The sequence below is a fragment of the Podarcis tiliguerta genome, assembly GCF_965153285.1.
Source record: "Podarcis tiliguerta genome assembly, chromosome: 6".
Taxonomy (NCBI): Eukaryota; Metazoa; Chordata; class Lepidosauria; order Squamata; family Lacertidae; genus Podarcis; species Podarcis tiliguerta.
Window position 1 is genome coordinate 27,832,450 of NC_139539.1, and position 15,328 is coordinate 27,847,777.

Genomic DNA, 15,328 nt, shown 5'->3' on the forward strand with positions numbered 1-15,328 from the left:
TTTATATTATATAATTGTACGTATGTAACAGTATTTACAAGAGAACAGGTCTAAAAGAGGAAGTGAGTCACAAATGGCCACTCTCACTTTTCCAACTTGTCATCCACACGGTGCCGTGCGGGAGTACCGCAATATGGCCGTGCCATTGTTAAAAACGGTCACATCCCAAAGATTGGCTTTAATTCTGTTATATAGCCAAGCCAGTGGCAATCAAGTCCTTTTTTCCTTGACCAAAAGGCAGCAGCTAGTTGCAGAGTATGTTTCACAAATTATGCTAAGGTATATCTATCTTTCTTTTTTAAGAAAAACAAAACAGCAGTTCTATCAAGTTCGCAAATTTCTTTAGGACATGCAAATTTGTATCAACAGACTCATACATACAATGACAAAATACCCATCCAAATCAAACAGTTCTAAAACATGTGTTTTTAAGGTAACAACATTGTTTGTTTTGTCCCTGAGTCCATGCTGTAAATTTTCCTTATACAAATAAAAAAGAAGTTAGAACTCAACTGATCCCAGGGGTAGCCAAGCCAACACAGTGCTTTCCAGATGTTTTGGCCCACAACTCCCATGAACTGGAGTCAGTATGGCCAATGGACAGGAATCATGGGAGTTGCAATCCTGCAACATCTGGAGAGCACTACATTGGCTGCCCCTGGCCTATCCCATAAACAATGCCATTGCAACACTCTCCCAGCCATTCATTCAGGAGCATTACAGCTAGTCACAACTTTTAAATGGTTGAAGTTTTTAAAAAATCCTTGCATCCTCTCATTGTTGTAACATATTTACAAATGTGAATGCACACCCACATACACAAACACACACAGAAGTTATTATTTTAAGCACCTTTCCTTCGGCTTAACACAGGAGAGCACTATGTAGTTGGTATTTTTGAACACCGTTCTTGGGACTGATCACTGAATTGCCAGGATGAGAATGTTAAGATGGCTTTCCTGAACTGCTAGTGACAGCAAAAACAATGCAGACATTATACAGGTGTTTTAAATTACAGTGTTTATAGGATGTAGACAAAGAGCAGGTTAACATTTTATCATTAGACTTTGGAATTCGCTCTGCAGTAAGGAGGTTTTTGTGTTTACCGTAAGAACTCTGGATCCTGTTTTATTCTCAGAACATGGCTATGAGGCTCCCGTTTCACAGATGGGAACTAGATCCAGGTGATCTGAGAGGGGAAAAATAGCTTGAATTTCTGTTTTCTGAATTCAGCTATCGCACACTCAACCATTGCAGCTTTTCTCCTTCCCAAAATTTGTACTGTTCTACGAGCTTAAGAAATTGGTTACATTCCTGCACCTTTGAGAGATTACCCCCTTAGCTTTGAAGTGATGTTGGATCATGGCCAACATGCAAAGGAGAAAATGTGGTTGAATGTTTTTTGTTATGAAACTGATCAAGTTTTGAAAGGGTGACAGGTGACGTCATCCAGTTCTTTATTCACCCTTCAGCAAAGCTATTTATTTTTCTAGGTAGCATTGTTGCCTCATAATGGCTTTTTTCTTTTTCCTTCTCCTGCATCGTAAGAACTGTCTTGCTGGATCAAACCAAGAGTCCCTCTAATCCACCAATCTGTCTCTGATGTTAGCCAGGAAAATCCCCCAGGGAAGCTCACTGGCAGGACATGATGCAATAGTCCCATTTACCTTTAGCATCACAGGAACATGATGAAACTCTAGTGCTCCACTTGTCAGCATATTAAAAACATTAAAAACCTGTTCTAGCATTTTTAAAAACTAAGCCTGGGGCATGATGGTGTCACGAATCTGGTCAACATAAACTACACAGGGCATATTTTGAGCTCAGGCTGAGCTCGCAATAGTCCTCAGAGTGGAAGCAATAATATTATGGGATAAGTGCTTGTTGTTAGGGCTGACACTGCCATTAGGCAGAGTGAGGCGGCTGCTTCAAGCAGCTGATTTGGAGTATCATTAAAGGGCAACAACTTGTGAGCTGTTAAAGTATTTATCATCATCATCATCATCATTATCATCATTTTACACTCATTGTGAAAGGAATGCCCACTACCCTAGGAGCCTTTTCGAAGGCCAAGTGCTCAAGTATAACTGAAAAATGGTGGGAAGACCTGCAAAATTGTGCCAGTACAATACTTCTTTTTCCTGTTTACCGCTGTCTGCATTTCTTTGTGTGCACTGCTAAGGCACCAAACCAGCAGAAACAATCGAAAGGTGCAAGTGCTCACATAATAAAGTCACCCAGTTATACGGTATCGCCAGAGGACGGTATCACGCAACTTACTGTAGCATGTTTAAGGTTGTAGTCAAAGATACGATGCTAATTTTAATGGGGCGTGACGTAGGAAGCCAGGCCCTGTTGCTCAGAGTGAAACACTGCCGTAATTTTTGACCCCCATAGGAGGGCAACATCTCTAGAAGGAATCTAACACTGGGACTGCCCCCCCTTCCCCAAACACACCTGCAAGAATATCCCATTGAAGCCAATATAGTTTTTTCTAAGTGTGTTGGCAGGGATGGGGAAACTGTGGCCCTCCAGATGTTGTAAAACTCAAACTTCCATCAACTCTAGCCAACATAGCCAGTGTTCAGGGATTATGAGAGTTGCAGTCCAACAACACTGGTTCCCCATCTCTGGGTTAAGGTGTCAGAACCTCTTGGACATGTTGCAGAGGTGGGGACAGAATGTGGCATTGGAGGCCAAGGGAAATAAGTGACCTAATCCAGTTTTTACTTAGAAAAATGGACTTTCTAACGTTCCTTTGGAGACATGAAACAGTTTGAATTCTTAAGGACATGGGGAAAGAAGAAAGGAGAGGCTCCAAACTCATCTACCGTTTGAAATACAGGTGTTTTCAGAAGTCTCTCTTTCTTTGCAAAAGTTCAATTACCATGTAAATCATGATTCACTGACAATGAAGCATAGATGGTGGGAATAAATTTCACCTACAGCTTGTAAGACTAAGTGGTAGTAAGAGGTGATGTCCACATTTTAAACGGATCGGGTCTTCCAGCCCTTTCAGAGCTTTGAGGTGTAGTTTCCCCATCACAACCAGACATCATGGTGTGTCACAGGGCTGTAGAGCTGCAGACTTAAAGGGACAGAGGCCCTATTCTGGTGAGATGCCCCCTCCCAAAACTGATTTCTGCAGCAATGAAAATAAAGAGTACCCAGTGAAACAAAACAGAAATCGCTAACATCACTCTCTTTCTCATAAATGGCATTTAAAAAGCAGAGATATTCAATATTTGTGATTTTTTTTGGGTGGGGAGGGAGATGTAAAAAGTCTTATTTCCAAAATTTGAATATTAAGCTATATAGACTCATCAACATATGAAATCCACCCCAAACTTAACTCCTAATGTTCCAGATTAAATTATCACATTCAAGATGCAGCTTTCAATATCTTTGAATTGTCAGATTCAAAGCGGATCTGGGCATTTGTGTGATAATTCCCACATACAAAACTCATTGAATTTGCACTCCCTGCCCCCCACCCCCCAATGTGTTTCAGCTCTTCAAATAAACCACCTTGATTTGTTCAAGAGCTGCTATAGTGGTAAAAGGCATTTAATGTGACATGACAGAGGCAAAAAGATGTAAACACTTCACAAGATTAGAGAAAGTGTTAATCTCCCTATTTTAATCAGACACAAATGAAACCAACATAATCTGTGGCCACCACCATACAGGTACATAGGACTCATGCTCAGGCCTGCCAGCTCTATCGCCTTCCTGGTAAGTTAAAGGAGAAGTGGAAGAATCAGTCATAAATTGAATTGCTCTGCTTTCAGTTCCAGGTCAAGTGCATTTGCCCCAGAACTAAAATTAAATCAATTAGCTTTGACATTCTCTATATGATAGGTCGGCCCATGGCTTTCTGCGGAAGTGTTAGCACTCACACATAAAACGAAATTTGGGCAACTGTCTAGTGTTATCTTCAGAAATGAAGAACAGGGATTTTGGCATGTCTTTCTCAACTGCTACTCCTGGAGGTAACATGCAGCTGGTGACAAGGGATGCCAGCAACCAAGTTTTGAGGTTCTGCCCTTGTTAAGGTGCTTGCCAAGTCCTCTGTACCAATAACTGGCTGAAAGTGATGCCTCTTCAGCAGCAGTTAAAAGGCACAAAGGCTGATCCTACACGGGGGTTTTGCCATCAATTGCATAAGGACAAGGTGATGAACACCAGCTATTCAAGAGTCATGAAGACAGCAAATAGGCAAATACAGGTGGGAATGGCAGAAGAACAGGAAGAAGCCAACATTTTAGGGTGAGATCTGGTCTTTATTTACCTTCTTCGCCAGCAGGTCAAATGTATAGTAAATGTAAGTTTCCAACATCTGTTTGGATGAGTAGTTTAAATTTTGGAGAAACATTTAGGGTGACTTTTTTTTTTTGCTCATCTGACAGCAGTGGAACAGGCAGACATTAAACAGACATTTCCCAACATCGACATGACTGACAAAGCTGGATTTCTACTATGCTGTTCTGCCAAGGTATAGTGCCAGTATCGGGTAGGTGGAAGACAATTTTAGTCTGAATTGAGCTCAGATGGAAATCTTCCGTTCAGTTGTGTCATGTGAATATAAAGCTATTGACTTTAGAAACACAGCCCAGGACCCCCAGGACCACACAGCTAATTCCCTTAGCCAAGAGGCTTTAGGCTTATATTTCTTCAATAGCAGCCCCCTTCTCCAAATTTCACTTTTGAAACACATGCAGAATGTGATATTATACAGTATAAGGGGTGGGTGGTTCTAAAACCTAGGGTTGCTCAACAGCTTTTCACTTTTTGAAATATGGCAATCCTATAAAACCACAGCACTGAAATGCTACCTTTTTCTCCTTTCAGCTGAGTTTCAATACATAATTTACTTTCTTATTCTAAACACGTATCAAGCTTATTTTTTAAAATGTATATATAGACAGTGCCAAATGATCATTATGAGGTTTTATATAGGAAATTCCTAAGCTCAGTACAGATTAAATATGACAGAAAATTGCAGATCTCAGCCAGACTGAGCAAGTGTTTAAGAATCAATGGTCATTGTGACCATAATCAGGATGTGAACACTGTGATTAACTTGATAGAAGGGGTGGGTGGGGAAATGAATAAGAATACAGTATAAATGTTTTTAAAAATTACAGGTTTGTTGCAGGCATTTCATATGGGATTGTTTTAACAGGACAACGCTTATCTAAAATAATTAGAGTGAAACCCAGTTATTCCTGAAATGGTCTTGATTAGAGGAGACCTCCTCCATGCATCTGGCTACAGAATCAAAGCTATTTGTTCTCATAATCTAATGACTATATTTATTGGGTGCTCTAGATTCTAAAAGACTTTCTTCAAAGTGTGGGTACTCATGCTGTTCTCTAGAGGGTATTCATTCTACTCTCCAGGGTCCAGACCTCCATGTCTTTGGCTTACACCTGGTCAACAACTTCAGATCGCTTCTTCACTGACACGCAGCCTGAACCTATGTATCCACTGAATTCAGTGGTGCTTACTCTCGAGAAAGTGTGCATAGGACACTTTATTTTACCTTCTGTTTTTGACCCACTTACTTCATCCCTCCAGCCTCATTCAACCTCTTATCTCACATCCTTCATTACTTCCTCCAACATACTTTATTACCTCTAAAATTATGTGTAAGCCCCTTTCTTTGCTGAAGTCCTTGGCATTAGCATCAACACCAGAATAAGATAACATGAATAAATATGAAGTGCTCTGCTGTTGGCAAGGATCGAAAAATGTTGTTTTCCCACTAAACATAATATTAAGGCATGATCCTGCCATCCCACTGAAATCAATGGAAGAAATGTGACTATTTACATATCTGTTTCCCATTGAAAGCAATTGTCACAAACTTATCTGGTTGGTGCCCTTAGAACTCAACCTGATAAAAGTACTCAGAACAAGGGTCTCTGAAAACGTCTGTTTTTATTTTATTCAGATTACTTTTAATAATTACCTTCCTTAGGGCAAGGAAATATTTTCATTAGAGGAAGTTTGCCATGATCAGCCTCAGGATAAAATGCATGGGGTAAAGATGCAAATTTAGGATTTTAAAATTTGTTGGTTTTTTTCCTTTTTAGAAGTTATTTTATTTTACACTTACACACACACTGATGTCCTTCAAAAAATTCCCACATCCAACTGTGCTCTGTACACATGGGTTTAAACACTTGCTCATGAAGTTATGGAGCCATGAATGATATTGAAAGAAAAACTAGGCTAGCTTTTATGCAAGTAATCAGAGGGAGGAAGAGCCCACTGCATTTCAAAAAGGCCATGTGTGATTAAGAACAACGTTAATACAAGCTTGACCTTTCAATAACTGTGAACCTCTGCAGCACCCATCAACCACTGCTGGCAGTGCTCAAAATGATCTTTCAAAGGGTCCATTTCACATCACATGACACTACTGAACTGAAGATTCAGACATCCATCTTCTATTTGAAGTCAATGGCAAAACTCCCATAGATTTTTCATGGGTCTTACAGCCCCAGTAAAATTAAGGATATGCCAGAATGCCTCATGACTAGCCACCACATCAGCCCAGTGAAAGGAACAAATATGCAATTCGTGTATTTTTAAAGGAAAGACATGTGCCATAAGATATAGTTTTAAGTAGTTCTATTGGGACTTGTTTGGTTTATTTGTTATTTTTGTGTTCCAGTTTGCACATGAACCTGGTATCTCAATTTGTGACACCACACTGTAGAGAGTGTGATGTCATAAAGAAAGGCACTGATGTCATAGGCTCCCTAGCGCAACAACAAGGGACTAAAGGAAATGACAAGGCCATTTGGCCCTACTATGTACGTAACTCACTGGAAAGAAATTGAAATGTGATATATTCACTGGAAGCACCAATTAGTCTAACACTGGTAATTTCTACAATAACCAGGGTGTGATTTCATGACGCTTGGTGACCAAGAATATAACCAGAGATAAATGGCCTTTCTTGGTAACTAAGAGGCATGCCTATTTCTCCAACACTTCTTTAAAAACAACAACAACCCACATTGGAGTTTCAAAATAGACCTGCAGCCTTATTACTGGGACATTTTACTGGGTCATGTTGGGTTTCTCTCACCTTCAGATCCAAATCAAAATCCACGCTCGTGGATGGAGGGGTGGGAATGGGGAAGATTAAACCCAAAAAGAAAAGGAAGCTGTAGATCAGAAAATGTATTTCTTGCTGAAAAGGGGGTGTGGGGGTGGAGATATAAAGCCCATGAAAAGCCCACAAAAGAACAACTATTTAACGGTGCCAGTTCAGGAGAATGTAGGAGGTTTTCTCAAAGGGGTGAGGGAAGTGGGTTTATTTCAGAAAATGGACGAAGATGACCCTCTTGGCTGAAGAAAGCATTGTGAGGAACTGGTGAAGCTGAAAGTTAAAAGGATAATGCCCCACAGTGTAGACTTCCTGAAGTAGCTTAGTAGTTGTATTGGCGCTGGCATGGCTGGTAGACAAAGCTGCCTTGGTGTTTGGCCCGTCGCGGGCGGCACTCTCTGGTGCGGTTCTGCCGCTGCATGACTTTCTGACTGAACTTGTGCTTCTCCGACAGCTGCTTTGCCCTCTGAATCCGACGCACTTGGTTGACCTTCTCCAAGATGGCGGCCTTGGTGGCAAGAGAGGTGGAGTGGTGAGGGGCATGACGCTGCAAACGGCGTTCAGGTACCTCACTGCAGAAACAAAGGTACACAAGACTCAGGGTGGTTCAAGGCTCTTGACAGGATTAGGCCTACTTGGGAGGACATAAAAGAGACTTCCCCTAAAGTTGCAAAAGGCCTTCTTCATCAAAGCTACCGAAAGCAGTCCACTCATAAGTGTAGAGGGAAGCAGAAATAGTTATGCCCTCCCAATGTGCCTGCCACAAAACATGGGACCAGTTGTAAGCAGAGACAACTCATGCGATCTCCCTCCTCTCTGCAGGGATAGGGATGGAATGAACTGTCTGTGCATTTGAACATGTTACACATTACACTGTATACATGGTGGGAACATATGAGCTTCACTGCCATCGTCCAGTTCTCAGGGCTATTTCTACACCCTAGTCGCTTAAATAATAATAAAAAAAGTGTGTGTAGGAAATCAGCTATATTTGAATGCATTTGCATTTACAACATCAAAACAGTCAGATGCAAGAATAACACACCCAATTCATTTAAAATGAAGTTATCACGTTCAATGATGGAGGAAGTAGAAAAGGCACAAGTACAGAACTAATCAACATTCTGCTTCAGTGGATGTCCCTGAGTTATTCTTATTTATTAAATTTGTATACCGCCCTTCATTACCAGGGCAGTTTACAGTAGAAAAATGCAGAATAAGAACACAAAATACATAATAAAACAAAAAACCAATAACCCCCTCTCTCACATAGTATTATGAGCAGGGGGAACACTATTTTTTTCCACACAGGTGAAAAAAGGTAAAGGACCCCTGGATGGTTAAGTCCAGTCAAAAGTGACTATGGGGTGCGGCACTCATCTTGCTTTCAGGCCGAGGGAGCCGGTGTTTGTCCACAGACAGTTTTCTGGGTCATGTGGCCAGCATGACTAAACTGCTTCTGGTACAACGGGACACTGTGACAGAAGCCAGAGCGCACAGAAACGCTGTTTACCTTCCCGCCGCAGCAGTACCTATTTATCTACTTGCACTGGTATGCTTTTGAACTGCTAGGCTGGCAGAAGCTCCGACAGAGCAACAGGAGCTCACCCCATCACGCGGATTCGAACCACTAACCTTCTGATCAGCAAGCCCAAGAGGCTAAGTGGTTTAGACCACAGCGCCACCCGCACAATACTTAATTTCATAGACATCTATATTTCTAAAGATTGTGGCAATTGTCACTTTGGACACTATTTGCATATGCTCTTCATCAGTTAATGAATTAATTTTACAATGGTCCCAGATCGTTAGTCAAGACTCATTTGCCTAAATTAATTTTATTATTATTATGGTAATGAAATCTGATAGTGGGTGAGGTTGTTCTTAGTAGCCAATGTCTTGGCTCATTTCCCTGAAAGATCTGAGCTTACCCTTCAGGGACGTGCTCCTCAGGATTCTCCCTTTCCACAATGATGCTGCTGCTGGTGACATAGACGGACATACTGGGATGTTCAATCAAAAGGTCCTCCATGGGGTTGCTCTCCATGCTGACGGGGTCAGGACCTTCTGCAGTAAAACAGGGGGGAGGGGTAACAAACCAACTCTCGTCCATCAAGCAGGGGTCAGGCTGAGAGGGCATGGACCTGCTGACACAGTCACTGAGGGAGTGGGGCGAAGACGTGGTAGGTGGAGGGGACCCACGGCGGCAACGAGAAGCACAAACAGAATCCTTCTCACCTACCCGCCGCTCCTTACTGGAGGCTGAAGCGTAACTATCTAATGAGAGACAACAAGAGTCACCACCCACACAAAAACGGGAGGACAGCCAGAACAAGAGCAACGACAGCAAAAATAATAATATTTAAAAAAATTCAAAACCAAAGCAAAAAAATAGGTAGTTACCGTTGTTCAAAGCCATGCAAGGGTTGTGCAAGGCAGTGCAGGGGGGGGGGGGAGAGGATTAAGAGGGGAGAGGTGGCACACACATTCAATATACAATGGATGGGAAGGAAGGGGGTGAGGGAGGGAGAAGAGAAAGGGGGCATTATTAGTACAAATGACACCCCAAAGGCATTTTTGTAATTCATCCCAAAACCTTCCCTGAGGGGTCAGGGCTGGCTCAAGATGTTTTGCCACCCCAGGTAGCTGCGCCTTGCCACCCAAGCGGTGAGCCCCAGCAGCACTTGCAACTGCAGCGGCACCCCATCTGAGATTAGTTTCCCAGCATCCTTTGCAACAACGGGAGGGAACCTGGAGGTGCTCCTCTCAGAGTGTCTGTTGCCCCGTCAATGCCCCTAAAAACATGGCAGCCCCTAAGAGACGCCTTGGGTTGCTTGTACACACAGTCCAGCCTTGCAAAAGTGTGAGCCACCATGTTGGTTGAAGGAGGGGGAATCAACAAGAGTGACGACCCACAAGCAAAGCAAGGAAGTCCTCCCATGGTGGGTTATCAAAGCGCCAGAGGAACGTGGAGCTACAAAGAGCGTTGCCAAATAGTAAGAGTGCCTAGCTCTCCCAAGATGGTGGAAACCAGACATATCATACCCACATGTGCTAATATACTTAAATGTATGCATATTTAAAAGGAATTACTGGTTCAAAAGAAGAAAGAAAAGAAGTAATAGAAGAATGAAATGGATGGCAAAACAATAAATAAGGTACAAGAAACAGGCAGGCTGGTACAGATGGCATCCCTAGTGGAGAAGGATAGAAGAAAGAGACCTCACCAGTTCATCTCCCTTTCCAATCTATCCCAACAGATCCAAATCCAGACACAGTGACTGGGCAGAGGGAAAACAGAAATGCTCCATTTGACATTAAGACAACAACTCTACACACAGTGGTGTGCCACCAAGTCCCACTGACATACACATATATAGACACACACACGCACACGCGCACACACAATTTTAACACCAATATTACCCACTTGAGTGAGCACAATTATCCACCAGGACTTCCTTTTGTCTATCCTAAATCTTCCTACTTTCTGCTTCATTGGACGACCCTGGGTTCTCATATTATGGGAAAGCGAGAAAAACTTATCTCTAACCTCCAGGTAAAGGAGGAAAAGCAAAGCAGGTCTGGGTGCCAAAATCGGTAGAGTTGGAACTCAGAGCAATGGCCAGTCACTATGGAGAGAACTCACTAGTTCACGAGGGGCACAACAAATCATTGCTTCCCGCTGTCATAATTAAGGAGACATCGGCATACTCAGGAAACTTGGCAACGGGCTAACCACTAGGGGCTGTAATATGAAGCAGCAGCCTAGACAAGAAGACATCAGCAGTGTCACACTCTGGATGTTGTAACCCGGACACTGTTGTAACCTGTTCTGCAAATGCACAACCTTCAAAGAGTGCGGAGAACATGTTCTGGAACTTCCCACTAGCTTACGAGAAACTGGCTTTGAAAAATAGCCACAGAGAAGCTCACAGACCAGTGATGAGCCATAGAATACCATGAAGGGCCATCAAGTTGGGAGAGCAGTAAGCACAAGCTATCAGCATCCGATTCTCCCATGCAGACTGTAATCCCCTAGTCCACATCCCAGGCCTTCCCTGGGGGTACCCTGATCCTTAGGAGATGCTTCACAGGGCATGCAGGGGGGAAAGGGGGGACATTTCCTTCGCACAAGTGCTGCATTCATGCAACCTGTATCAGCACACAAAAACATATTTGCACATATTCATCTCCCATTACCCTTGCCTCTTCTTTTCTCTATTGCCTCCTCTGCTTGAAACATAAACCAAGCAGGGACCCATGTGTTAACTTACATTATCCATCAAAGTTTACATTGATGATAATGTGTATCACACACATAGATTAATGTGTGCTCCTGTGCAAATTAAGGTTGCCACATGTTCTCTTTTTCCAGGACACGTCCTCTTTTTCATGGGTATGTAAAATGAGAGTCACAGCGATCCATAGTTAAAAGTAGAAGCCGGCAAATGTGTCCTCTTTTTTGCTCTTCAAAATATGGCAAAATATGCAAATAACATTCATTTTAGTGGGCCTTAGGTCACAACCATACCATACATTTAAAGCACTCTTATGTCAGTTTAACAGGCATGGCTTCCTCTTAAACAATTCTGGGAGCTCCAGCTTGTTAAGGGTGCTGGGAATTGTAGCTCCTTGAGTTGTCTCCTAATAAATCTTGACACCCTTAACAAACTAAGACTCCCATGAATTATTATTATTATTTGGAGGGTGGGAGTCTTTTGAATGTATTGGTAGATATGACTTCCGTATACAAGCTCCTGGTGCACTGTGACACCTCTCTCTCTCTCTCTCTCTCTCTCTCTCTCTCTCTCTCTCTCTCTCTCTTTCTTTCTGCCAGTGTGAGTTACTCTGGCTATCCTAGGTCATCTCACAAAATATGACCAAAATGTCAAAAGGCATGCCTGCAAAGTGTTTGTGACAGACCTGAGTTAGCCTCCCCACACTGGGTATCATTCCCTCTGACACTGGATCTGGCACTATTATTAGCTATGTGGGAAGGTACTGCCTGAGGGCTGCAAAATGGGTTAGAGGGCCAAAATGACATCATATGGCGGATCTGTGAGTGGATGTCCAAACTTTTTTTTGGGGGGTGGGGGTGCTACTTGAACGATGTTGTAGGTCCATCCAGTTTAGATTAGCTGTTGCACTGGAGGAACATGTGTTTAACCCTTTCCCTGAGCAGTTTCCCTGTTCTAAATCACCCCCAAGCTGCTATTAGCTCTGCTAGGAGAAAAACACAATGTCCCTCTATCCAGCTTCTATTTGGCCCTCTAGAGAGGTCAATTAACAGAGCAACTCCTCTGATCAAAATCAGAGCTCCCACGCAGCTACTTTAAAGTTAAAGGTTACTTGGGAGATCCATTGTTGAAGGTTAATTGAGGACTGACCATGGGGAAAAAATAGTTTTAATAGTTTTTAAAACCCTGGCGCACGCGCACAGTTTTGCAGTGTTGCCAAGTTGGGGGTAGCTTGTTGTGAGAAAATCTTGTATATTTCAGTACAAGAATGCAAAGTGTCTCATTCCTCTTATGGATGCCCCTTATTCATGCATATGTGCAAGAATTCTCAAACATTTGGCAACCTGGCTGCATCTCATTGGTCCAGCTGACTGGCCCTGTGTCTCATAGGATGTTACTCAATCTAGACAGTATTAGCTCATCACCAAAGATATAATTCAGTGGAAGGTGGAAGTTCAGCAGGGGCCTTGGTTAGGGTTTGTGCAATTCCAGTACCAGGAAGAAGGTGGCAATAATTAGCCCTGACTGACAGGAGGAATGCAGGATCTTAAAAAAGAAAAGAAAATGTAAACAGCATCACTTCTTGGCAGGTTGTGTAGCTGAATGAACACAGAGATCAAAATACCAACAAGCATGCTAAGTGTTATTAAAGCAGCAGTGGAGAATCTGCAGCCTTTTAGATGTTGCTGGACTACAACTCCCATTATCCCTAACCATTCACTGTACTGCCTGGGACTGACAGGAGCTGGAGCCTAACAGCATCTGCTGGACCACAGGTCCCCCACCCCTTGAACTGAAGTATTTGTAGATTTTCGAAACGGGGGGGGGGGGGGGAGAAAAAAATGGGGTTGTTGTGTTAAAAGTTTCAAAATGCGCCCCTAACCTAGACAAATTAAGGAAACTGTTTTGCTTCAAGCATTTTCCTGATGACATCATTGTCAACAACATGGGCTAATTGGAAGAATACAGTGGTACCTCGGGTTAAGAACTTAATTCGTTCTGGAGGTCTGTTCTTAACCTGAAACTGTTCTTAACCTGAGGTACCACTTTAGCTAATGAGGCTTCCCACTGCAGCGCAATTTCTGTTCTCATCCTGAAGCCAAGTTCTTAACCTGATGTACTATTTCTGGGTTAGCAGAGTCAGTAACCTGAAGCGTCTGTAACCCGAGGTACCACTGTACAGCATAGCAGTTAAGAAGTTGGAGAAAGTGGCACCCATGGTTAAGTGCTCACGGAGAGATCTTGAATTAAGGCTCTGATTTTGGCATCAAGACTCTGGCAATGGGACCGCATCTGAGAGCAGCAGACTAGTTAGGGGGTGGGCTGCATGGGGTGGCACATACAGCTCTGCCCTCTAACCGCTGGCCACCACCCCAGCATCTACTGCCTGAGGTGTCCCCTTCACTATGTCTAATGGCAGGCCCGGCCCTATTCCTTTCTTCCATTTTAGAGAAGTGCAGAATATCAGTCAAGGCTAGAAGCTGCATCCTCTACCTCAGAAGTTTCCCCCCTCTCTCTCCTAATCCCTGATGTGCACAGACTGACTGTCATTAACTTGTGTTATAAGGCAATGACAACATGTTGCTTCTCCTCCCAGAGGCCTGCTTATTTCTAAAACCAGGCCAAACTCTGGTTCAAATTAAGCTGTGCTTTAGACAGGTGTGTCAACTTGAATAAAATATTGTGGGGGGCCCAGGTAAGCCCCATCCCACATAATCAATCACATGATGCAGTGCACACACCCCGTTTGAATGCGAATGCCCATCAACTTTGTGTGGGCCTGCCCCCCACAAATATTTTATTGTGGGGGCCAAAGCTCCCACGGTCCCTAAGAGTTGGCTCCAATGGCTCTAGATCAGATAAAGGAAACCTAAGGCACTTCAAATGTAGCTGGGACTCCAACTCCCATCAACCCCAGCCATCATGGCTAGCTTTCTCTGTTTCTCCACCTTCTCCTGTGCACCTAGCCAGGCCTTCCTTCTCTGTACTAGGCCCCTTTGTATTTCAAAGCCTGCAACGAACGAATACACCAGATGTATTTCTCACGCAGATATGGCCAGCCTCTTTTGTTCCCTTTCTGTGTGCAACAAATTGCACTGCATACAGTAAAGGTGAGGGCAGGAAGTGAAGCTGAAATCAGTGTTGCGGCATCTGTTGCCCGGCAGTATTGCTAGATGTGGTTTTCCAAGGTAATTGTGTTTTTCTTGGTGTGGAGCAAATGTCTTGGGACAGCCTTGTTTTGTTATTAGTCTGGGCTGTGGAAGCTGAGAGAGGGAGCGGGATGAGCAAAAACAGAAGCTGAGTTTCTGATCACTGTAAAGCTTTGAGAAAGGAGGAGACCCAGCGAGGCCTTTTCAGATTATCAAGGATAGAATGTTAAACCCACTCAGAGAGTAATCCTAACTGAATGCAGTCAGATTTATGTCCACATGTTCATTATTGCTGTGCAGTGAACTAGGAGACGAGAAATGCTCTTCCTGCCCCATAACTCAGCATTCACACATTGGGGATGACCATAGCTCAGTGGGAAAGCAGCTGCCCGGTTTAATCACTGGGATTTTTTGTCTCACTTTTGTTACACAAGAGTGCCCTTTCATTTGGCTATAATGCAGCAACACTGGGGAAAACATCACAGAACAACTGGTAAATCAAAACAATGTGCTGATAGTCAAGTCAATCCACCACTAATGCACTATTGTTGTGTCAATGACCTATTGAAAGTACACCTGTAAAACAAAACAAAACACCTCAGTCTGCAGGGACCCTCAGGCAATCTCCAAATGCCAGGCAAAAAGCATTTTGAGGACATAACAAACAGGGCTTGCTGTCTAACTGATAGGTAGCTTTATTCTTAGCTCCCTCTTAGGCTATCTAAAAATATCTGTAACACAAGCATGAGCCTGGTGGATGTTTTTCCCCCCACATGGCAATGGATTGTCAGCAGGAACAGAAAAGGGTGGATCTG

At 43.2% G+C, this 15,328-nt stretch overlaps 1 protein-coding gene across 9 annotated transcripts in view; it reads right to left on the bottom strand.

Annotated features, from left to right (window-relative positions):
• Nucleotides 1–319: 319 nt before the first annotated feature.
• Nucleotides 320–15,328, bottom strand: part of TP53INP2 (tumor protein p53 inducible nuclear protein 2) — a 36,628-nt gene continuing 21,619 nt past the window's right edge. For 3 of the 9 annotated variants that reach the window (XM_083447125.1, XM_083447126.1, XM_083447124.1), the window contains exons 3-4: nt 9,055–9,400; nt 320–7,695 (exon numbers count right to left, since the gene is read on the bottom strand). In XM_083447125.1, the coding sequence (XP_083303251.1) occupies nt 7,446–7,695; nt 9,055–9,400 (596 nt within the window). In that variant the 3' untranslated portion in view covers nt 320–7,445. The remainder of the gene's footprint in view (nt 7,696–9,054; nt 9,401–15,328) is intronic. The other 6 variants (XM_083447131.1, XM_083447132.1, XM_083447130.1 and 3 more) reach the window with 2 other exon arrangements.